At 49.1% G+C, this 23,684-nt stretch overlaps 8 protein-coding genes across 8 annotated transcripts; 4 read left to right on the top strand and 4 right to left on the bottom strand.

Moving 5' to 3' along the window:
• Nucleotides 1–1,009: 1,009 nt before the first annotated feature.
• Nucleotides 1,010–1,614, bottom strand: BKA67DRAFT_207575 (uncharacterized protein). Its single transcript, XM_046095465.1, has one exon. It carries the CDS (start codon nucleotides 1,404–1,406, stop codon nucleotides 1,071–1,073), a length of 336 nt encoding a protein of 111 aa, XP_045962403.1. The 5' UTR covers nucleotides 1,407–1,614; the 3' UTR covers nucleotides 1,010–1,070.
• A 529-nt stretch (nucleotides 1,615–2,143) lies between these two features.
• On the top strand, nucleotides 2,144–4,791 carry BKA67DRAFT_207582 (uncharacterized protein). Its single transcript, XM_046095466.1, has 3 exons — nucleotides 2,144–2,837; nucleotides 2,892–4,615; nucleotides 4,671–4,791. Exons 1-3 carry the CDS (start codon nucleotides 2,528–2,530, stop codon nucleotides 4,731–4,733), a joined length of 2,097 nt encoding a protein of 698 aa, XP_045962402.1. The 5' UTR covers nucleotides 2,144–2,527; the 3' UTR covers nucleotides 4,734–4,791.
• Nucleotides 4,792–5,892: 1,101 nt separating this feature from the next.
• Nucleotides 5,893–8,033, top strand: BKA67DRAFT_557323 (S-adenosyl-L-methionine-dependent methyltransferase). Its single transcript, XM_046102240.1, has 6 exons — nucleotides 5,893–6,519; nucleotides 6,570–6,639; nucleotides 6,689–7,096; nucleotides 7,152–7,259; nucleotides 7,314–7,542; nucleotides 7,601–8,033. Exons 1-6 carry the CDS (start codon nucleotides 6,022–6,024, stop codon nucleotides 7,674–7,676), a joined length of 1,389 nt encoding a protein of 462 aa, XP_045962401.1. The 5' UTR covers nucleotides 5,893–6,021; the 3' UTR covers nucleotides 7,677–8,033.
• Nucleotides 8,034–8,191: 158 nt separating this feature from the next.
• BKA67DRAFT_656385 (uncharacterized protein) lies at nucleotides 8,192–8,731 on the bottom strand (the record flags this gene model as incomplete). Its single annotated transcript, XM_046106931.1, has 1 exon — nucleotides 8,192–8,731. The coding sequence occupies one exon, from the start codon at nucleotides 8,729–8,731 to the stop codon at nucleotides 8,192–8,194; it is 540 nt and encodes a 179-aa protein (XP_045962400.1).
• Nucleotides 8,732–11,360: 2,629 nt separating this feature from the next.
• Nucleotides 11,361–11,777, bottom strand: BKA67DRAFT_207533 (uncharacterized protein). The gene has a single exon (XM_046095464.1). The coding sequence runs from the start codon at nucleotides 11,737–11,739 to the stop codon at nucleotides 11,524–11,526; it is 216 nt and encodes a 71-aa protein (XP_045962399.1). The 5' UTR covers nucleotides 11,740–11,777; the 3' UTR covers nucleotides 11,361–11,523.
• A 1,045-nt stretch (nucleotides 11,778–12,822) lies between these two features.
• BKA67DRAFT_533336 (uncharacterized protein) lies at nucleotides 12,823–14,991 on the top strand (the record flags this gene model as incomplete). The annotated part of the gene is made up of 1 exon (XM_046099681.1): nucleotides 12,823–14,991. One exon carries the CDS (start codon nucleotides 12,823–12,825, stop codon nucleotides 14,989–14,991), a length of 2,169 nt encoding a protein of 722 aa, XP_045962398.1.
• A 2,994-nt stretch (nucleotides 14,992–17,985) lies between these two features.
• Nucleotides 17,986–20,770, top strand: BKA67DRAFT_512291 (uncharacterized protein; the record flags this gene model as incomplete). The annotated part of the gene is made up of 3 exons (XM_046097460.1): nucleotides 17,986–18,096; nucleotides 18,159–18,947; nucleotides 18,998–20,770. 3 exons carry the CDS (start codon nucleotides 17,986–17,988, stop codon nucleotides 20,768–20,770), a joined length of 2,673 nt encoding a protein of 890 aa, XP_045962397.1.
• A 1,057-nt stretch (nucleotides 20,771–21,827) lies between these two features.
• On the bottom strand, nucleotides 21,828–23,284 carry BKA67DRAFT_689345 (uncharacterized protein; the record flags this gene model as incomplete). Its single annotated transcript, XM_046109092.1, has 6 exons — nucleotides 21,828–21,983; nucleotides 22,057–22,175; nucleotides 22,241–22,754; nucleotides 22,813–22,873; nucleotides 22,921–23,016; nucleotides 23,070–23,284. 6 exons carry the CDS (start codon nucleotides 23,282–23,284, stop codon nucleotides 21,828–21,830), a joined length of 1,161 nt encoding a protein of 386 aa, XP_045962396.1.
• Nucleotides 23,285–23,684: the final 400 nt, after the last annotated feature.

The raw sequence follows: 23,684 nt of genomic DNA, 5'->3' as shown, positions 1-23,684 counted from the left end.
CCAAGCACTTGACTCGTGGTTCCATTGAGGGTGTGATTCGCAATCTGCAGATGTAATGATACTTTAAGGGTAGCATCCTACTCCAGTTCATGTGCGCCTTTGCCGGTCGTAGTTTATGGATGGTTTTGTTTCTTGTTGTTTCTTGTTGAAACCTGTCTCGAGTCGGTCGCAATCGCAGTCGCCAGTTGCAGTCCGTTGCATATGTACAGCGAGAGCAGCCAAGGGTCGCCATCAGCGCCTTTGTGCGGGCATGAATGTCAAGCGGGATGGTTGCACCCTGTTGATTACTGGTTAACAAGCCGCAAGTCAATGATCGATGCAACAACAACAGACTGGCAGATCAGCACAAGTTACTTACTCGCAGCAGTAAGGTTAGCACTACGGCATGTAATAGTAGACGTCTGCGTGCTGGGCTCTTCCCTGTACTTCCCTCTAGTAGCGTCCCTTGGAAATTCAGTAGTGCTACCTTGGGCCAAAAGGCCCAGGGAGGAAGGCAGCACAAAGGCAAACGCAGGGTGCCGCGAATGTCCCGTGCACCTTGGGAATTGGCTCGGCCCCGCTTGGCTCCCAGATTCCCTTCACACCGGCCAATTAGAATCCTGGTTGGCACTGTTTCACGAGACTCCTTTTGATGAATTTCTGTCCCCCAGCTTGCCCAGATCCCTTCCCCCTGGCTGTCAACTCCTAGCAAGATTCCCTCTGCCGATGACCACTTTACAGGCGACGGGGCCTTTTTTTATTTTAAGATAAATTTTTTTAATTGTCTCGCCTTGCCCGTCAGAACATGTATGCATGCTGTGTCCGTGGTCTTGGTCTTGCAGTTCTTGGTCTTGGGTTTTTCTATCGCGCAGTACCACTTGGCCACTGCGGAAAGGCACTATTGTTTACTATTCGCGTCTCTCGTTCGTCGGTTCATTGATTCATTCATTCATTCGTTCATCCTTCTAACCCAAATTAATCAAAAGCATCTGGATCCAATACTCTCACTTTCACTCCTTTCAATTCCCATCACGCCAGCCCGTAGCGCTGCCGCGGAAAGAACTAAGGGCTCAAGGTACCCGGTCAACCTTTTATTTTAAGTAACACATACTGGGAAGACATCTGTCATCGAAAGCCTCCAAAAGTGGGAATTCTTGGAATTCACACCAGCTCCCAGCGCCCAGCGCCCAGCCCCTTGCGACACTCAATACAGCTACTTGCAATAAACAGCCCAAACACCACATGGTAGCACGCCGCAGCTTCCCTACAGTACAGCAAGTCCGCGAATGGTCCAGATGAGCGAGGGAGCACCTGCAGAGCTGCTGAATTGATTCTGGAAAGGTCTCGGGAGAGCAGAGGAGAGACCAACGGCCGAAACAGCCCAATCTTTGCATCTGATCGCAGTCTCCTCGACCCGCCACGATCATCTCAATATTAGGAACCAAACTCCAACCTACGAGACTTTTATGATACGATTCCGCAGCAGAAATAGCGGCCCAAGATGACGAGGCCGCACATCATTCGCGCCGGTACGTTCTGATACATTGAGCCCCCCCGACCCCCTGCGCCGCATTCACTTCTTTTCCTGGGAGCATGTCGTCCCGAGGATCGACTTGGCTTACAGAGGATCCCTTACTTCTGTCTTGTCGCGTCATTTCCACCCTCTCTCGTGCTCTCCCTCTCCTTCTCTTTGTCTCCCTCACGCTCTCCCAACTGAACCACAAGGACTAACTCCCCATTCTTCTCGCCTCTAGACTCTATTGATCTGCAAGATCACGACGCTCCTTCTGCAAAAGACCACAAGCAGTCTGCTTCCGCCAATGGCCAGTCAGTAGCACCGCATCAAGCAGAGACCCTCCGCGAAGTGGCCGCAGAGACCAAGGAGGACAGAAGAGTTTCATGGACCAACGGAGACATTGATATCCAGCAGTACGCTGATGACGCCACAATGCAGCAGCAGCAGGATGCTCTCGCCATCGCACAGAACGGCGGAGGCGCCGCATCAGATGACGGCAATATCGACACCGACGACGACCTGGACGACGACGATGATGATATGGACAAGATCTCGAGTTCCCCTTCAATTGATGATGGTGAGGACGCCCACACCCCCAAGCTGCCACTCTTTTGGCCAGCACGCATCGACTCTTTGCGCAATCAGCCTTCACCTACAAGTTCTTCGGTATCCAGCGAACCAAGATCGTCCTCGCCGTATATGGAGAGGCCTGTTTACCTACCTATTCCTTTGCGTCTTCCTATTGGGCAGTCAAGCAAGGCTTCTGCTCAAACAACCACTTCGCGTCATCATTCTACGGGTGAGTATACCGGAAACGACCTACCCGACACCACGGACGACATCTTTAGTGACCCTTCGCACAACGACGACCCATCGAACTAGGAAACCGATGAACCCGACGTGCCCGAGACTAGCCAAGATGAAGTCAGGGAAGGCGGGACAGGCGAGGAAAAGGACGAGAACGACAGTGGTATCAAGTCAGACGATGCCAACCTAGAGCCTACACTCAGCCTCGGGTCCACGGAAACAATCATGAGCGAATTGACAGGACCGGACGAACCTATCTCGCCTTACGATTTCTTGATACCCTACACGGCTTCCGAAGATGATGACGACGATGACTTTTCCTTGACCGATGATTCCAAATATATTGATTGTGGCTGGAGTGGCAAATGCTTACAAGACGTAGAGGATATCGATTTCGAATTCGTCTATGCCCTGCACACTTTTGTCGCGACCGTCGAAGGTCAGGCCAACGCCACGAAAGGTGACACCATGGTGCTACTCGACGACAGCAACAGCTACTGGTGGCTTGTGAGGGTTGTAAAAGACAGTAGCATCGGTATGTGTATTCTGCTGATCAAGAACTCGTTCAGCGTTTTAATCGCGATTACAGGATATTTGCCGGCAGAACATATTGAGACACCAACTGAAAGATTGGCACGTCTCAACAAACATAGGAACATCGACCTATCGCAGAGCATGTTGGGTGACACCGCAGGAGAGAAGAGCAAGAGTACTCTCAAAGTGGCTCTCAGGGGCAAGAGAAAGAAGACAGTGGTCTTCACTGCACCTACGTATGTTGAAGCATCTGATGTGGACTACTCATCCGAGGAAGAAGAAGAATTCGATGGCGAGCCTGGTCAACAGCAAGCAGCACAGCAGCAACAGCAGCAGCAGCAGCAGCAGGCCCAGCAAGCAACAACCGTGGACAATGTGGAGGATGATTCCGCCAAGGTTGAGCCTCTGAAACCTCGGGTTAGGAGCAATTCCGAGGAAAAGGAAGAAATCGATGAGGATGAGGCCGAATCCAGGGATAGCGATGAGATATTTGAGGGCAAATCCGACAACCGCGCTAGGACCACCAGGAACGGCACTGTCAGAAACACGGACTCTTTTTTCAAAGACGAGACGGTGGAAACCAAGAAGATCACACTTACACCTAATCTTCTACGCGATGATGACTCTCGAGATTCAAACTCACTTGACTCTCAAGGTTTGCGACAACGCCCAAGTTTCGACAGATTAGAGAAGGAATTGGTCACGGATAAGCAGAAGAAGAAGGAAAAAGACAAGAAAGAGAAGGACAAGAAGCCGAGCGTAATTCGGAGTTTCTTCTCACGTAAGGACAAGAAGAAGTCGGTCGATGATGACGATGATTCCTTCGGCAAACGATCGTTGGATGCAAGTCTGGATGGCGCCGAAGAGGACGCCAAATCTGTCGAGGTCGACGGGTCGCCAGAAAAGGTTGCCTCGCCTCAGAGAAACCCGAGCAAACTCCAGAAATCGCAACCGAGGGCGGAGTCTTCGCCCAGCAGGAAGAACAGCAACGCAAGAGACACGCAAGCTGCTGCTGTCGAGGCAACGCAGGCTCTGGCAGCGGCTGGAAAGGCGAAGGAGGGTTCGAATGGAACTTCGGCTTCCCTTAGAATGGTGGAGTCGGACCCCATTGATGCCGCAGACAGGTCGCCACCCAAAGAATCCAAGATTTCTAAGATACTGCATCCGCCACCCAGGGTTAGCAAGTCCAAGTCGCGGGTTGAATTGGATGATTTCGATTCGTCTGAGGATGGGGAAATTATTGCTGCCCTAGAACCCAGCCGGGAGGCACCGCTTTCGCCCGAGGCTTCTCAGAGGCAAACCCCTGAAGAAAAACAGACACGACCTGTGTTGCCGGGATCGTACCCAGACAGCTACCTTGGCACTGCGCAACCTCCAACGCCGCAACCGACTGCACCAAACGCACGCTTACAGCAACCTTTGGAACGACTTTCGGAATCACCTGTCCAAGTTTCGCCTATCACGTCGTCTAATCCTCCAGCATTGATGGGCGACACATCAAGCCAGGAGGATCGCTCGTCACCGATATCATCGCCTTCGCCTGAACCGGCCGATGTTCGTGGCCATCAAAACCAAGACTCGATGACATCTACTTCGGCCACAGGCGCAGCAACCTGGAATGATAACAACCTAAGGGCTTTCTTCGACTCTAGCTCCGAGATCCGGGATCTGCTCACTGTTGTTTACGACAAGACAGATGTGCCGCCGGCTGGCCCTGACCATCCCGTTGTAGGAACGTTGTTCAAAGAACAGAACGCCAAGTTGGCTGAGATCACCTCGGTAAGTTTCCCCCTAACCGGCGGATTCGCACGATTTTTCTAACATGATGCCACAGCAACTCGACAACATGCTCGGAGACTGGTTAGCCCGCAAGCAGCGCCTTCGCGGCACCGTTTAGAATTGTTTTCATGCATCACTCATTCGCATAGCGTTTCCAGCACAAGTCACCTCGCTAGGTTTGTGGCTAGGGGCTGGAGCAACAAATTACCCTGCACTTTTCGATACTTGGGTTCCTATTCCGTATAATCGGCTGGCGTATGGGGGCTTCTAAGGATATTACGGGCAAACGGCTTGGGGTGAAGCACAAGATATACCACGGACACTTTGTTCCGGCTTTTTTGAATTTTTCTTTTCTTGCTTAGAGACAAATGAGTCAACGACCTGTATTTTTTTTGACACGGTATGAAATGAAGGTGGATTGGAGGTTTGTCTTTTTTTTGCATCTTCTCGGTCTTTTAAGCACTAGAGGAGCTTCTACACAAAGGTCTCACAAATCCCTGGCGCCTAAGTGCTAGGGCTCTATGATAAGAGGTGTTGTGAGACGTGTACTATACCGTCGCATATAGCAACCGCAATGTACATATTGTTGCTTTTTCTGGCGTGTTCATGCGTCTTTGCATTGATGTTGATTGGAGCTGTCAGGTACTGGAACTTAGGGAATGATATGCGATTGTTTGTTCCATTGATATACACCCATGGATCCGTCTGATGTGACCGGGGCCAAAAAAAATTTCAACTTTTTACGAGTGAGGACGAGATGTTTAGATTATCCGACTGAGTGTTTCACAGGCTTGCCTTGAAGCGATTGCATTGCACGAGATCATGTCCAACGATCGGGAGCTGGCTCTGTGCCAGCATCCAATGTCTGTCTACCCTTCCCTGTAAAGATGTTGTAGCACCAGAGTATAGAAAAGGTGGTACAAGAAACTATTGCGTAGTGAAGCGGGCATCATAGTAAGTGACTCACTATTCACGTATAAATGGCCATCCACGATACATACGTAGTGTACGACTCAAGTTGGAGAGCCACTTCCGACGCGAGTACGATATACTGCTAGCTAGTTCTGACTGACATTTGTTTGAGTTAATGAAAGAACACCAAAGCAAAGACCATAACACAGCCGCGGTATATATCGAGCTTTTTATTACTAAAAGCAATGCTGCTCATGTCAAGCAATGCGCAAGCCGCCAATTTACATGTGGTTTCAAGGCAGGCCCGCCAAATTGGTAGCGAGATCCAAATCGGTCGTCAGCGCCTACGACTCGGCTGTGAATGGTCAACAATACCCACCCAAACCCCCTCTCGCAGGAGCCATCGCCCCTTTGCTATACCATAAAGACGCAACATGTTGCTCGAGTCAATTAATAATGTGTCTAGACTGTTTTAATATAATATTCCTTTTAATATGTCGCAACAACAGGCCTTGAGTGATGAACGATATGCCCAAGTACACAGGATTGAGAGCCATGGTCCGCCGATCAAGTCAGAAAGCGAGAGCCCTGACCTAGGAGCCAGACAGTTCCAGCCCAACGTCGGATCACCACAGTATCGCAGCTATGAGGACTCTTATTCACCTCCTGCGCAGGTCGGGTGGTACCCAGCGGTTCTTCTACCTTCAGAACTTCGCAAATATCACCAACCGCCCACTTACCTGTTCTCCGAAATCATTCCTATCGCGGACCCTTCATCTTTCCATGATCTTCCTGCGGAATACACGCACATCCTGCCGATGACTACCCTAGTCGAGCCGAGATTTGCTGCTCGTGCAAATGAGCTCATCAATCAAAGACTTAATCGCCAGCCGGGTGGCACTTCAGTCGTTGATCCAGACTCAATCCTGGGCGAGTCGGGTCGCCTGTATCATGGTTACAAGGACGGAAAATATTATTTACCTAACGACGCTGTAAGCACAGTTCATCTGAATATGGGTACGTAAATGCTGAATTTGAATAGGCTGAGCAAGAACGTCTCGATTTGCAGCATGAGATGTACCGGCTACTATTCGACGGCTGGCTGGCTCTTGGTACGTTCATTGGCCTTCCGGTATCGGCTGAACTAATCAACTGTATCAGCCCCCATGTCAAGGCCTCCGAGATATGTGCTTGATATTGGAACAGGAACAGGATTATGGGCAAGAGACTTTGCGGAACAGAACCCATCGTCTTATGTCATTGGTAGCGACCTGAGCGTTATCCAGCCAGATACGACGTTGTCCAATCTTGTGTGGTCAAAGGACGATGCTGAGGATGCGTGGCTATTTCCACTGCCCACGTCGCATCTCGTGTCGGAGCATCTCAGAGATTCGAACGTGCAAGCACACCTGATACAATTCGATTATATCCACCTTCGACTCGTTTTTACTTGCTTCAATAGCCCACAGACTGTCATCAAGCACGCTTTTGATAACCTCAGTCCAGGTGGACTGTTGGAGTTCCAGGACCTTTCTCCTGAAATCTATCAGAATAATCCAGCGTTCGAAGGAAATTATACCCCCAATCTCACTGCGATATGGTATCGTCCACTGACACGGCACAGGGGATGCACTACAGCGTTGGTCGGAAGCATGTAGTCGCGGAGCAATGAGCGTCGGCCGCGATCTTCATGTGGCAGAGAAATACAAACAATGGCTCGAAGAAGCCGGTTGTGAGCCGTACTCCGATATAGCCGGAGGTAGAACAGTTTTGCTAATGCCCGCAGTTGTCGAGGTCGTGGAGACTCGATTCGTGCTGCCATGTCACCAGTGGATGAAAGACCCCAAGTTCAAGCAAATCGGTGCTTTCAATCAGCAAAACTTCACAGAGGGCGTCCGCGGAGGCGGATGGAAGATGCTGAAGGCATCGGGCATGACGACGGAAGAGATCGAGCTCCTCATATCTCAGGTGAAAACCGAGCTGAGGATCAGAAAAAACCATATATACGGCTATGTGTAGGCTTGAAGCACTTTGCGGTGTGAAATTCCCGTCATGGCTAACTATCTTGAACAGTTATGTTGTGTATGGACGCAAACCTCACCCCAGCGAACTGCACGCCTCTGCTTCATCAGTGCCGGCGCGCAGTTGATCTAGTTCTAGACAGTGCTGAGTTCTTCTCGAAAACGAAGCTCGACTATAGCGAATTATTCGCGAAAAGTCAGATGATCATGCACTGTCATGGCGCAAGAACATGCGTGGATCTGGATGATGTGTTATGGTGGAACCTATGACTTGTGTTTTATATGATAGCTGCATCTTTAATTTCGCGCGGAAGTTATACATGTGTGTTAAAATTGATCTCGAAGAATAATACTGTGTGTGAGAACCTTGAAAGATATGGGGAAGCGGAAGTGGCAGGGGTGGATACTTGATTAAAAGATTGTAGTATGCTGAATGCGATTGCACCTGTTTCTCACACTGCGAAGCTGAATAGTTAATATACCAACTATTTATAGAAGTAGAAACTTATAGGCCACACCCTCATATAATATATATACCTACATAAATGTAATATTTCCTAGGGGACATACCGTACTGCTACGAGTACAGAACGGGTGTATCGGCCGTTTTACCATATACTGTTTGAGTACTCGAATAAAATCTTCATACATCTTGAAGAGCATGCTCCTCTACTATCGCAGGTTCGTTTTCCCTCCTGAACACCCATAGCCCAATTTGCTTAACCCGTTGCGGAACGGCTATCAAACTCTGTCTTCCATCATCCCGATGAAGCCGATGCTTGGTCCTTCGTCCCTGAGCCCTGCCTCCGTACGACCAGTTCCAGTTCGTTACTGAGCAGCCCCTGCCAGCGGCGGCGCTCTTCTGGACCTCGAGCTCCTCGAGCAAGCGGATGTCGTCGAGATGCAACTCCCCGTCGATGCTTGATGACGTGAAACAGCCGCGCCGGTACACCGTGTAGACCACAATGCCCGTCCACGTCAGCGGCCAGAATGCGATGTCTTCATACGCGATGCTACCACCGATGCGGTAATCCATGTATCGCCTATGCCACTTGCGCAGCTCATACCACGACTCCTGGTGCGCGCCGATGAGGCACAGGGTCAGACCGACCAAGAGGTAGATTATGGTGGTGATGGTGGTGAGAAAGTAGGATACCCACGGGGCCTGGAAGATTGAAGACATATCTGCGAAAATTATTCTGAGCGTTTCGAGAAATAGTTATGGGGGGTGGGTCGGATAATAGCGACAGCTGGTCGTTAGAGGTACTCCATCGACGGTAGATTCGTGGAGGCTAGACTGAGGCCATCCCAGTGTATCCTGATCTTGAGGTGTAGTTAGCAACGAGAGAAGCTTGACCCAGATGTAGGTGATGCTTTACACTCTTGTTAACTTCGGGTCTTACGATTCTCTTGGGCAGGGCGATGCTTGAAAGTCTCTCGTACCGCTGATACTAATGAATGAAGGGCGGTGCAACTGAGCCAGATTCAAGCTGAGTTTGAGTCCTTCAGATGCGATGGGATAGGTCGATCGCGCAATTTTGTTAGAATATTGTACTTGTTACTCCTTTGCGTTGAAAAGCTGGACCAGCAAACGATGTCCTTGTTTGAACCATTTCGTTTGATTCGTTAGATAATTGTCCAAAATACACATCAACTCTATTTCGGGCGCATGAGCATAGTTCGAGGAGATTGCGGTGGAGCTGCAGGCAGTAGATTGTCAGAGATGTACAGGTGAAGCTCGCTGCAGGAAAGTGTGGAGGTTCTACGGGACAGTTGAAGCTTATTCTCTGGCTTCTGACCAAGCAAGAAACGTGCATCGGCCGAAGCGGACGAATCGCATAAGCATGAATGACCAGCTGAGGCAAGTCCGCTAACTCACCAACGACGACGACAACGGTTCGGTACAAACTAGTGTGGCTGAGAGAAAATTCTCAAGTTCAGGTTTAGTGGTATCGAGAGCGAACCACGAACAATATCTCGAACATGCATTTGGTGTGTGAATTACCTGCAGCGTAAGCGAGATACACGTAGAATGAGAAGGTAAGTTAAACAAAGGACGTCTTTTGAGGCTGGCCAATACTCGGAAGAGTTTGATAGCATATTTGAGGGGCACATCCGCCCAACGAGACTTTTGTGAAAGAAAAGGACCTCACTAAGTATCGGATCCATCATTGGCACAATATCCGCACTTTACTAAATGAGCTCATGTGTGGGAGAATCTAAGACTTCAAAGAGCTAATGGACGATATCGTGTGATACAGCCTCTGCTTTTACACAATTGTGTAACTGTGCCTCGAGTACCCAAGGTGGGATATGATATATCCTTAATCGCGTCGAATGCAGGGCGTTCATGTTTATGTAGTATGAAGCTCCACGTATGATTTAGCAGATCTTATGCAATATTGAGCTTGGTCATCCAAGTTCCTAAGATAAATTATGGCGATTGAACATCGTATATTGATGGAACGAAACCGTGAATATGGATTCATTTGATTAAAATGCCAAGGTATATCCTCTAGTGGATACTGTTATATCCTAACGTTTGCATCCATATGTAACGTGCTTTCAATCTTGTAGTTTGCGAACGTTTTGTAAGCTATTTTAATTGAGATATGGAATTGTCAATGCAGCATAAAAAAAAGGTAGCGTATCAATAGGAGTCGGCTGGTCTTTATTTCATTGCAGGTTCTGTCTAAAAAGAGAACGCCTTCTCGAAACAATTTGCAAGGATTGGCTGATCAGTTGCTATGAACAAAATGAATATCGAGCAGATGAGGCTCGGAAGTCTGAAAACTGAACTAAAGCTGCATGAATGAGCAGCCTATGTACAAAGGGAGCTGGCAGCACTCAATTTACAGCATATCGGAGCCTCGCGCCAGCCACGGCACGAAACAGGCGGATGTCCAACCATGGAACTAGCCGGGCCACGGCATTGCAACCGTCAAAGCGTTGTCTGGTCGCCTGCAGACGGAAACCAGTAAGGTCCATCCGGTCAAGATTGATGTGATGGGTGAGGGTGTAGATAAGAGCGGATCCGATCATAACACACATGATGTGTTTTTTGGTGCTATGTATGGCTTTGCGCGGTTCCTTTTTTCGGCTGCACGCATGTCGGTGTTGCCCGAGAGTGACACAAACCGGGCTTGTCGATGAGCAATTGGCATCGCAGGTCATACAAAGTTAGATAGAAACTTCCGCAGCTGAGTAATGTGCGACTGCTTGACACGGATTAATAGAGAGCAGATCGTAGCTCAAAAATATGTGTCATAGTCGGACTGCGATTGCGCGCTGGTCTCGCTCCACCCATCGGAAGGAGGGGAAAACAAGTTGTTGTAAGACGCCGGATACTGCGCTAGGCCAAGAGGTCTTGGAAAGGTTCGACTAAGATTGATAGAGAGTATTTCTCCCAGGTAAAAACCTGGTACGGTTATGCTTCCACTGTCGCGGTTTGTTGAGCGAGAACTACGATTATATCGCTGTACACGTTACATGTGGCTGACTGCAGATAGAGGACTGTGCGGCAATCGGTTGTTGATTGTTGCAGGGTCGGGGAGTGGTGTCATTATGGCTTGCAGATGACGCCCGCATAGAAGCCATCTCATGTGTTGAAGCCTAATCGTCCCGAGTGTCCGGATTGAGCCACACATCATAGAACAGTGAAGATGGTCACAAAAACTGAGATTCCAAAGAACCAGAGCCGCAACGAGTCAAAAGTAGCGGTAAGGGCCTCCGAGTAAGGGATTGGCGGATGCAAAAACACCAACGTAGAGACAGCGTAGTTGTCGGCGTGATCTTTTTTTGATAGCCAATCGTCAAGACATATGCGGCCGATACACAAGGTGCGTCTGATTACGCCCAGCTTCGCAATAGATCAGATCCCTGAAGGCTATCCAATTGGATGGTGTGACAGGAGTCCCCACGCGGAGCCTCATTTCATTGTTTCTCGGGACCTCTTCCCTATGGAGAAACACCATGTCATAGCTTGATTAGTCGGGTTGCCCGACAGAAGAGCATGTATCGTCTAGGCGGTGGAGGTGAAATTTGCGCTATATGCATGCAGAGATTAGTACACTCAGAATGCTGTCTTTTATGAAAACCGGATGCTGAATCTAGAGACCTGGGGTACGTGGAAGCTGCGATAAAACTGCCGGCGGTAACCAAACAAGCACACCGAAGAGCGGGTACTAACATGACAGATTAGTAAAGAGCATGGCGAGAATGCGTAGAAGAGGACTGACTTAATTGGGCCGCTAACGAAATCGTGAGGGCTGCATTCTTTATGCACCTCAATGTTGGGGTCGAAGTTTCAACGCCCGGTGGAGCTGCAACCTTGCATGAACTGTATCCACGGATAGGCTACGGCTTGAAATAAGGCAACCGTCTGTCTTCGATTGGTTCGCGAACCATTTCGACATAGTTGTCGAAAAAACTCTTATTGGATAGCTCTCAGAAAAGTCCAATCAGGTCCGCTCATGGTATGATAAAACTGCGACATGGAGTATCGAGACCTCTTGGTTATATGCAACGATCGTAGAGAGCATCAAAAAGAGAAGCTTCGTTTGGGCCAAATACAGATACCGCTTTGTCGTTGCTATACTCTACGGTATCAAGGGAGTTTCCAACGCCACGGATTTGCTTGTGAGTAAGGGCGACTCCTCAGTTGCTCCAGCAAGGCGGGCAATGGCTGCTGACGGCTTGCGATAAAGAGTGTCATTGAAGATCTCCTGCAGCAGGGGTTGGATAAGATACTTAGAAATTCGAACGAGGTTCTACGGCATCCCATGTGCGAATTAACCACAGTCCTTGGATCGGGTTGCAAGAGCGGGCAACAAACTCAAAGAAGGAATGCTTTACAAAGTAAACAGGTTTTGATTCTTAAAACGCAGTGCAACATAATTGAAAATTGTTGCTGCATTGGCTGTATCGCACAGCTGGAGCGGGCGTGGTGGCGTCGAGATCCTGGTCGATAGTTCGACCCGGGAAATCATTATACAACCCCGCTCGAAGTTATAGATATATCGATGATGCCCTGCGACTTCGAGGACGTAGACAGTCGTCCGCCTCATTCGTGTCCCCGCTCCCACTAAGTCCAAGGCCTGGTCCTTGACCTTTGCTTGTGAGCACAGCTTGACAGTTCCATTGTTTTGGGGAAACGGTAAGAGATATATATATATGCTTATTGCTCGCCCGACTGGAACGCTTTCATACCCAACATTCCTTTCATCTTTTTACAAATTTATCACATTCAGGCCTCATTTATGACTCATTGAAAACATGACTGCACCTCCGTTCATCCAATTGAAGAATGGTGGAGGTCAGCGGCCGCCGCCTCCCCCCCAACCAGCACGGCAAGGATACCCTCCGCCAGCAGGAGGACAGAGACCAATGCCGTCCAATCTACCACCTTCGCACCATAATGCAGGGTTTCGAGGCCCAATGCAGCCCCAGATTGTTCAAAACATGTTTCCACCAGGTCTACCCAGAGCTGAACTACCAGTGGAGCTGCGCCTCAATCGACCAGTAATACAGGTTTCTGATATCAACCAGCGCTTCTTGTCCGAAGATGATATGCGCGTACAATGTACTGAGTACTTGCCCGTTCGTTTCGAAAAGGTTCAGAGCCATGACCTCTACGACGACAATGGCCAGCTTGTGCAGCCCAACTGGGACAAGGCAGTATGCACACAAGTGCAGGGTATGTCGATAAAGGATATCACCAAAGAGATACGATGGTTAGATATGAATACGCATGATGTTGTATCGAAAAAGGCGACTTTACCACCGGCACTGCTTCGCCAGCTCGATGTCGCCATGGACGATCTCATCAAGGCAGACTATGACACTGCCAACTACGTGTGGACTTTAGCACAGATTGACCAACAACTCAAGAAGGTTGACACGCACACAACGGTGTACCATCATACAGTGCCTCGAGGCCACAAATCACTTAACTCGAAACACCACCACTCGAGCAAGAAGAGGAGATATTCCACTTCAGGGAAACCAAAGAAGAAGTGCATGGAAAGGGTTACACTCACGGCATACTTCAAACGTTCACCACGACCTCAGGCACCAATCCGACAACTTTACGAGGCTAAAGAGAGGGCACGGGCTATGACACAAGGTGGAGGAGCACCGATGGGTGTAGGCCCTCCAGGATTCCCACCTGCGCCAGGCGGTCCCCCAAATGTTCCGCTCAGATGGCCCGCTCCGCCTCCAAACCCACAACCCCAGGGCGGCGGTGGACGCGGTGTGCCACAGATGGCTCAGCCAGGTCAACGACCACCTGTGAAAGGGCGACCACCAGGGAATGGGCGACCACCAGTTGCTGCCAACATTGCAGCAGCCGGCCGAAAAAAGCAGAAATCCTACAAGGATTCAGAATCGGACAGTGGTTCGGAGACTTCGTCCAGTTCTGGCTTCTCAAACAGCTCAAACTCAACAAACACTTCAGAAACCCAGTCATCGCACTCTTACAAGAAACGTGGCCGCGGGCGAGACAGGAGCCAACATCGCAATCATAACCAGCCGCGAGAATCCAGCCGAGCCTATGGTATCGCCTCTCCGAAACAGCACAGCAGACATGAGAGGAATTATATACTCGACCCTGGCAGTCGAATTCCTCCCCCAACGGCGCTGCATGCATTACCCGTATTCACGGAAGATCTTGACAGGGTCAGAGATGAAGCATTCCGTGCTGGACGTGCAGCTGAGGCGTACAGCCGACAATCTCCACCTCCGCCGCCGCCACCGCCGCCGCCTGCGGTCACGACTTCAGCGAGTGATATAGACAGGCTCCAAGAGGATGCCTATAGAGCGGGAGCGCGCGATGCTCGGGCTCGCGATATCGTGGACGAGTATGAAATCCAGCCCAGGCCGAGATATGGCCCTAGGATCATTCAACCTCCACGAAACATTGTTCGGGCTGTTGATCCCAGGTTCCTCCCTAAAGAAGCATTGCACAGTATGCGTTCTCCAGGTTACTCAGATGATGACCTACCACCCCTCGAGCGCCTTTCCATGAATGACCCTGAAAGGTTATATCACCAGCAACAGTCACGGCGCTATTCAGCGTTTAAACCACGGAACTATGACTTCAATAGCGATGTCAGTGTGGATGACTACGACAATGATTTCGTTACAGAGATCCGGGGACGGCCATATTCAGGACGGAGGCATATAGCAACCAATGACTACATAAGGCGGCGTGAGATTCCTCGAGGGATGGATTTTGAGTGTAGCCCAGGGAAATCTGATGGCTACATGAGGCATTGCGATTCATCCCGTCCAATGGATTCGGGATACGACCCAAGGCCGACTAACAATGGGGTGGGGCATCGCGAGGCTCACGGAATGGGTGGTCTCAACAACGGACCGGGCACAAACCCTTTCAACCCTAGATATCCGCCAAGGAGAGGCTCGTTCGAGCGCCGTCGCGGATAAGTAGGTATTTGTTGACATTGCTCCCAGTGTTTGACTTGAGATTTCAACTCTGCATGACTTGGTACGACACTAGAGTTTGTAGCTTCGGATATAAGGAATGTATTGTTCAGCGTGTTTGGAGTTGATATTGGGTCCATTGGTCGAATGTTGCGCCCAGAAACTGTGACGTCGAAATGAAGATGGGTTATGAAACATGATTCTAGCAAAAAAGGTTCTATCGTTTTATTGATTTGTTAATAGTTGATCAATTGATTCATGATAAAAGCTGTTGGACGATGCTTTGAGTGCATATGGGTAATATTTGAGAAGTAAATGGTTCTGCTTCATGGAGGATTTTGTAGACTACAAGAAAATTTAGCTGTACCTCGCACTGAGTACTTCACCTCTTGATGCTTCCTGTTTGATGTTGCGGTACGCATGAAATGCATATGATTGAAAAACCATACCGTATAACGAGGAAAACATCAAGCCAACAGGTAAGAGCTACATGTGTCGGCTGCACTCTTGGAGCTGTGTATAAGCGTTCGCAAACTTGGTTTCCTCAACTTGGAGATTCGAGGCGAGGCACAAATTGTCTCAGTACCCGAGACAGGCGCTTTCGCAGTAAGACAGACACCGGACTTACAGACACCACACAACGCCATCTGTAGCTGGAAGTGTCTATCCACCGTCATCTTGAACTCTTTATCTTATGAAATAGCCACAATCCTTCAAGCAACGGGAGGGAAGCGTACGAGAATCTGAACTGTAGGTTCGGTAGCAAGTCTGGTGTCATTGTAGGAGCCATGCAGATCTTACCAATAATTTGTAGCAAGGACCATCAGGTACCTTTTTGAACCGTCGAAACGAACTACACGTGGACGGTAGGAGACGAATGAGAGGGAAGAATACGGTGCAGAAATGTCAGTTTAGATGAAACCGATAGAGTTGTCGACCCCTGCGCAGATCAACCAGACTTCCAGTTGTCGGGTGCATCACTTTCGGCACAGGGTATCCGGGAACCTTTCTGTTTTCTTGCTGACAGGGTCAGCGTGACTAGAACTTCGGGCCACGATGGGAGGAAAGGTTCCGACGGAACTGAACGGAAGGCAAGGGAGGGCCTGGCATATTTTAGATGCGATGCGACACCCAATCTCTTTAGGAGGGTGGTTGTCGGATCCATGTTTAGGGGACATGAAATCTCATTGCGGTCATGAAGACCTGTATTGTGGACGATTCGCCTGCCAAGTTGCAGAAATGATGGAATCAAGGAGGAGGGCCTGGCTTGTTTTGGTACGCGCTGAGACGGCTTCGCGGCCAGATTATGATCACGATTCATTAGCTAAAACCCCACAAGGCGCAGGCACTAGAGTTGGTGGCGTCTGCGGGCCGGACGAGAGTGAGGTCATAGACTGGCGAATCTGGGGAAAAGCTCTAAAGACGCGACTGAACGTGGAAATTGGCGCTAGTTTCGAGCTTTTTAGCTGTTCAGCTTTGGGTGCGTAGCACCAAGTATGATGCAACTGATTGTCTTTTGCCTGTCGTCCTGTTCCACTACCGGATTGGTAGCGGGTGGCTGTTGACACTTGTGGTGTTTCCGCAATGCATGACGCGTCGCGTGACTTTGGTTGACGATCAGGTTGCTTTGATATCATGTTCACAGCGTCGAATCGCCGGCTGCAATCCTCACGGCTAGGTGGTTTTTTTTTTGTTGGTAGGTAAAATAGAACAGGAACAAAGTTACGCTGCCCACCGTTGCATGTGAACTCAGCGCACTGCACTACAAATGATCGCTCCCATGTGTACTCACAATGTGCCTAGTTTGGGGTCGTTGGTTTACAGACATGGTATACACAGAGAGTACAGCCGAATAAAAGCGGATTGGTCACGATAATCGACATGTTGTATTGTACATATGCAATACTAGATAGGAGTGGATGCGGTGGTTCGATTGTGTGATCGATCTTGACCAACAAAAAAAAACCAAAAAGAGAGGAAAAAGAAAAAAGCAAGAAGAAAAACCTACCCACACACCACACACCACACACACAGACACACACACACACGATGAACTCGCACTCGCAAGCAAATCTGAACTTGATGTTCTGGCCCCCGTGGGATCGAATAGCCAAGGATTTTAATGAGCGGCAAATCGCATCATCCCTGTCCTCGCTGTACAAATGCGGTGCCGTTGGCTTGCATAGGGTAACTAACATTTAAGTGACATGGGAGTCAGAGTGGGTGGAGTCCCAGATGAATAATTCTCCTTCGCACCCCTGCGATACCACCCCCCCTGCCCCGTTGAAGCTGTCAATCTCATCAAGAACCAGCAATCCACTATTCCAACCAAGCAGGGCATTGCTTTGTCGATTTCCTAGCTCAATTGGGTGCCAATCGCACTGGATGATGGGCAAATTAAGTAAGATTGCCAGACAATAGATTCGCATACCAGTGGCGTCTATCCGTCACCTAGCCGGCGTACCAAAGGCACCTGGTATGCATTTGGGAGATTTGCGTAACGTAGACCAGAGCTAAGGCCAGCAAAAAAGACTGAAAGCCCGGGCCTTTGGTCGTACCTACGTCTGGTTATGACGTATTTCAATGAGCTGTTTCACGTCACCACATGCCCGTGAATCAAGCTTCAGATGCAATGTTAGAGGAGCCAGCCCAGGCGATTGACCAAGCCATTGACTTGATCCACGAGGCCGGTTGAGACTTCCACTGCATGCTGCTAGCCTGCGCCCAGCCGTCTTGTTTTGTCTCTTCCCAAGTTGCACACGCACTGGCAGCCTATAATAAACATCTACAACCCCCAATGATTTAACCTGGTGCTCCTGTTCTCTCTCCCATTACATCAAAGACTTGACCAAGTCGCAAATACTCACACATTATACCCCAGCTCATTTCCTTTTTGATACCCAATTCCCACCTTATCGTTTGGTTTGTATTCTCTCTCCATCGATAATTCCTAATCTCTAAAGCGCCAACACATTCACCACATCACCCATCGACATCATGACTAGCGTAAACAAACCTACCGACGTCAAGCAGAAGGAGGCAGATGTCAACCGCAAGCTCCAGATTTACGGCATCATCAATGCATTCTCGAATGGCAAGGTTCCGTCGGTAAGCCTTTCGTCCTCTGATGTATACGCGCAACGAAATGCTAATCTTCATTCCCACGACAGAACGATCAGATTGATGTTGCCCTGAATAGCTTCCTCGCATCAAAGGCTCTTGGCGGTTCGAACAAGCTGTCGTCGGAGGGTCAGGCACTCGTCAAGGATTTCAGAGACGTAGTACAGCAGGCCAAGCACCTCCTACTTTCAAAGAATGAGGGCAACCTGCTACAAGATTTTGTCTACCAAACCACACAGTTCGACCCCAATGCCGTTGGCACGCCCAGCGCACCCGTTGGCAAGGACACGGCGAAGCAGCATGGCGATCAGGCATTGGAGGGTTTTCGCACTTTGGGAACGCTGATCATTACCAACGGTCAGTTCCGCAAGCTGTTGAACGATGCCGTTCTTCTCCTACGCGACATTGCTGGTGATGCTGCTCAGAACGCCGCAGGAAAGGTCAGACCTTCCGATGAACAGCTCAGCAACATTGATCGTCCCGCCGATGATCACACATGGCACGAGGCACCCGACTTCTCCAAGGGCAACGTCAAGGCGCAGCTTCAGAACGTCTACAAGGGTGACGCCAGACAGGATGCTAAGAATGTCGCCGGTGCTGGCCTCAATGCCGCCAACCCGACTTCAAACGGTGCGGATACCGAAGCGGGTGCGAGAGCCGCACGTGACCAGGCATCGCAGCACATCAACCAAAACCTGTCCGACGAGGACCAGCAAAGGATACGCGAGACTAAGCAGAATGTGAAGGAGACTGCCAGCCAATACCGGGAGCGCACCAAGCAATATCTTGGCAACAAGATTCCTGAGGAGCGCCGCGACCAGCTTATCTGGCGTCTCAAGGTAAGAACTTCATTTTATTCATGTACATTGGATATAACTAACATGCTCAGAAAATGGTAATCGAATGCCAACAACACCCCGACTACCAGCAGGCAATCGGTACCCTTCTTGATCTTGCAGAAGAGTATGGTGACCACAGTAGGCGTCTCGCCGGCGGCAGCACTGGCACTGTCAAGCAGACGCGCTCTAGCCTCGCCCAAGCTGAAGCTGATCTGAAGACGTTGATTGAGCGCTTTGCCAATGGCACTTCCAGCGATGATCTGTTCTCTTCTATCAACGCCATTTACGAGGATGCTGATCGAGACCCTGAGCTCAAGAACTGGTTCAAAACCATGAACAGCTACATCCGCAAATGTTTGCAGCAGCAGGGCTACATTATGGAGGACTCATCTACACAAGAGTGGAACCGCCTCTATGATAGTGGAAACTACCTCCTGCGCCAGAAGTACCGAGGCCACACAGACCGTGTTGTCGACGAAGTTAAGTTTCTTGTGGGACAGTTCGATGAGGATCCATTGAACAGGCAGTTTGGTGCCTCCATGCAGAAGCTCTTTGCGGATCTTGGCAATGATGCCGATGGCAAGCCGACTTTCAAGCCCCACCTGATCAGGGATCTTACAGATGTTATTCTTCCAGCTGCTTTCGAGAGCATTGCGTATATCCCTATTCCCCGCATCGAGTACAGCGACCCCATGATTGACGCTGTCGTGGAGAATCTGGTCTTGGAGAGCGACAATTTCATGCCCAACGTTCTGGAGATTGCTAGTGACAACTACTTCCGCTGGGGCCGCAAGCACATTACCAACAAGCACAAGAACACCTTCGATGTCAAGGTTGCTGGTGTTCAAATGGATCTGCGCGATGTCAGCTACTACGTCAAGCGCAAGCAAGGTTTCCCCTCCATCACTGACACTGGTGTTGCCAACCTGTACATGGGCGGTGATGGTTTCTGTTTCCGCATGAAGTTGTCTAGTGCCGACAAGACTGATAGACAACACTTCTTCAAGGTCGACAGCGTTGATGTCGATGTTAAGAATCTGAAGATCAAGCTTGTCAAGTCAAACCACAAGATGCTCTTTGCCCTTGCTAAGCCTTTGCTGCTCAAGGTCCTCCGCCCCGCCATTCAGAAGGTTGCCGAGAAACAGATCAAGGATCAGTTCAACCAGTTTGATGAGATCATGTACAAGGTCAAGCAGGAGGCTGATCGTGCCGAGAATGAAGTTAAGGATGATCCTTCGCAGGCTCAAAACATTTACCAACGCTACGCCACCTCCCTCCAGAAGCAAGTCTTCCAGGGTAAGAAGAAGGCCGAGAATGTTGCTGCTGACAAGAAAGTCAACATTGCTGTTACACAAGAGGATAGTATCTTCCCCAACATCAAGCTTCCCGGCGGTATCAGTTCCAAGGCCACGGAGTACAAGGAACTTGCTCGCAAGGGTGAGAAGTGGGAAAGCCCTGTATTCTCCATTGGTGCCGCCTCCAAGAGCACTGATCTGCCCCGAGCCCCCGAAATCAGACGGAAGGCTCATAAGACATCTTCGCCGACCCACAATCAGTCTGATAATACTGGTTACTTGTCCCACGGCGACACTTCCACTGGCAGTGGTAGTTATTCAGCCGGTCAAACGGGTTACGGCTCTAACTCGGGCTATCCTTCCAATAACACCGGTTATAACAATGGCGGTGCTTATGCCAGCCAGAAGCCCAGCGGTAATGGCCACCTCAATGTCACCCCGCACGGCGGAGTTTTGAACGGCAACACCACCAAGCCTTTGGCCGATGGTTACGCCCCAAATGCAGGTGCCAACAACATCGCAATCTAGGAGAATAATAGTGGATGACAAATTGGCGAATGGTTAATGAAATCCTGGTTGATGGAAAATCGATACCCACACAGAAAGTCTGCTTTGTTTCCTTTGTATCACGACACATACATAATTAATTTTTATTTTTATCGTACTTGATTTCGAATTTAATGAATTGTTTGGTACAAGATAATACGTATAGAATTTGAAGTTGAGATTGTCCAATACCTATGTATGATGTTCCTGCGCGTTGGTATCTATAGCTTCATCGTATCAAGGCATTGGCCTGCAAAGTTGCTAGGTAAACCGTTTTCACACTACCGATATCCATTTAGGTCTAGGCACTGTATAAAAGCCATGTGGCTTGTGTGTTTGAAACCATACTCCTCAGTTTTATGTGCAGACTGCGGAGAATCGAAGTAAATCCGAAAAATAATTAATGAAAATCCACTCAATATTAAGCACAGAAAATTGGAGTGTTTAATGGCAAGGTGATAAGTTTGAGCAACAGGTAGACTCTTACTCACTGTATGTGAATATTTCCACTATTGACGTAGACCAAGTTGTACATTAGAGTGTTGGCAATATTTCATGGAGCACAAGGTACATACTCAAGCTTGGGCTTAGACCTGGGTGCGAGAGTGGGCAATGGCTCTGTACAAGAGGAGATTTCAGTGATCCGTTAGTCTCGTATCCACTATGGGTCTCGTCATTTGGCATGCCGGTGACGGGCTAATTGGCGTGTGGGCGCATGATGTGTGTATCGAGCTGTGCTGTGGTCTGTTTATATAGAGTTGGAATATCTGGTGATTGGTTATTGTGAAGGCCGGAATGGACTGGATTACGAAGCTATACTAATGTAAAGAACAAAATACTGAGAGTGGAATCCTAATTTAACTCCACACTTGTCGCTTTATTGATGTTTGTGATCATATACATGCGATGAATGTAACTTGTCGTTGAGGATATGGGGGCTAACCGAGAACAAAAAAACGGTTCAACTTGCTAACAACAATAAACATGACAATTCCCTGTCTTTTCGTGGCCAACCCGTCTCATATAGCCTTCAAATTGATTACTCATAAACATAGCAGAATGGACTGCCACCAAGTGTGTCAATAAGTTCTCTCAACGTTCGCTTAGCGTTCAGCGGCTGAAAAAGGAGCACATCGTCAAGAGTTCCATTTTGAAACAGCGGGATGCCCGCCCAAGCTCTAGTTCCTCCTATATTCTAGAGCAACTTTAATGTCAGATTTCTTTATGATGATACGATAACGGTCTGAGATTGGGTGACTGTCACTCACCTGTCTGTTTTCCCAATCCAAATTCTGCCAAATGAAATATAGCCTGTCAATTTGAGCATGATGGAGGAAAAACCCAGGCTCTGAAGAGCTGAAGTAGAAATCGCTACCAGGGTCACCACCTACCGTTCATTGTCAGTTCCATTATACCTATAATCAAGTAAATTCTCTGTTTATAAAGACCTACTGATCGTATAATGTCCTCCGCCATGAACTCCAAAGAAGACGTTTGCTGCCTCGGGATACCGTGTGTCTCCCTGCATTATGGCCTGGAACAACTCGATATTCGGGCTGTCCAGAACGAGCTGTGTACTATTTCGTAACGAAGCCCATTGTGAGCAGATGAATCCATTCAAATCCCTCTTCAGACAGCGCGGGTTGTAACGCGTCGGGTCGGGATCCACGATAGAGCCCATGGTCACAGTGTAGTTCACAAACGGTCCGCTGTACACACAGCCTCCGCCAGAACCCAATGGTATGCCTGGAATATCTAGTGCAGGAATAGAACCGGCGGTTCGGTTCAGAATCTTCTCTCCGTTGCTTCCTAGCGAGGTAGCGGAGCCATCGAAGACGGGTGACGAATTGGGGTCTTCGCAGTCGAAGCCCCACTCCCAGTAAGGGATCGTGCCAGTATAGCCGCATTCCTCAAGCTTCTCCGCGTATGTATACAGAAAGTAGCGGTGGAATAACAGGAAAGCAGCCTGACGTTTCTATTAGGGATATATGATCGTTTGTGACAGTGTGCTGCTGTTGACTCACAGAGACATGTACGTATTGTACAAGGAGGACATGCAAAACAGTAAAGTCGTCAAATGCGGTCCTGAGCGATTGGTTAACAGCTCGATGATTGAATGAGGGGTGACTTACTTCGAGCCCTCGAATATGGACATTTTTCCAGGTTTATTCATCAAGCATTGAACAGCGTTTGTGTATGCGATTCTCTCGTCGCCTGGAATATATCTCCTGTACAGATTAGTCAGCCTATTTCACTCGAGCAAAGAGCCGCTGCTATGTACCATTCTTTGTAGACCTTGACATTCTCCTTAGTGCAATTGTGCGGGCCACCGCTCTCAAGTCGACTCAAGGCATTGTCGTGGGCGATCTTGCTCAATTCTGCTAAGGCTTTACCGGAATCTATGTCGTCCAGGGAATACTGAGCAATCCCAGCTATCTGCCTAGTCACTAGTGGCAAGAGCCACAGAATTCGCTTTATTGAAAGCATAAAGGTCATCGTGATATGTTTTCAGGTGTGTTTTCATGTCTTCAACAGGTACGCCCACATCTTCCAAAAGTGGGTTTGTCTTTATACTTCAAGACTCAGTGCATCCACACTCACTGCAGGCAGGGCCTTTTTCATTTACCCAAGCGCTCCCTGTATGAGACGCTTCAGTACCTTAACTTGGTTATCAGCCTGCAAATCCCAGGTTCGAACAGAACCAGTTTCTTCAGCAGTCGACATTGCAGCCAAGATCTATACCGAGACGTACAAATACGACCCTATGCATGTCATATGCATTAGGTCTCATCTTTCCAGCAACTATTGAAAGGACCATTACGGGACGGTGGCCAAGGAGATATCCAACACTTAACAAGTGGCCAAAGAACTGTAGCAATTTACGCCACTTCTGCAC

This window comes from Truncatella angustata, assembly GCF_020726525.1.
Source record: "Truncatella angustata strain MPI-SDFR-AT-0073 chromosome Unknown BKA67scaffold_2, whole genome shotgun sequence".
Lineage (NCBI taxonomy): Eukaryota > Fungi > Ascomycota > Sordariomycetes > Amphisphaeriales > Sporocadaceae > Truncatella > Truncatella angustata.
This window is presented reverse-complemented; position numbering and strand designations above follow the sequence as displayed.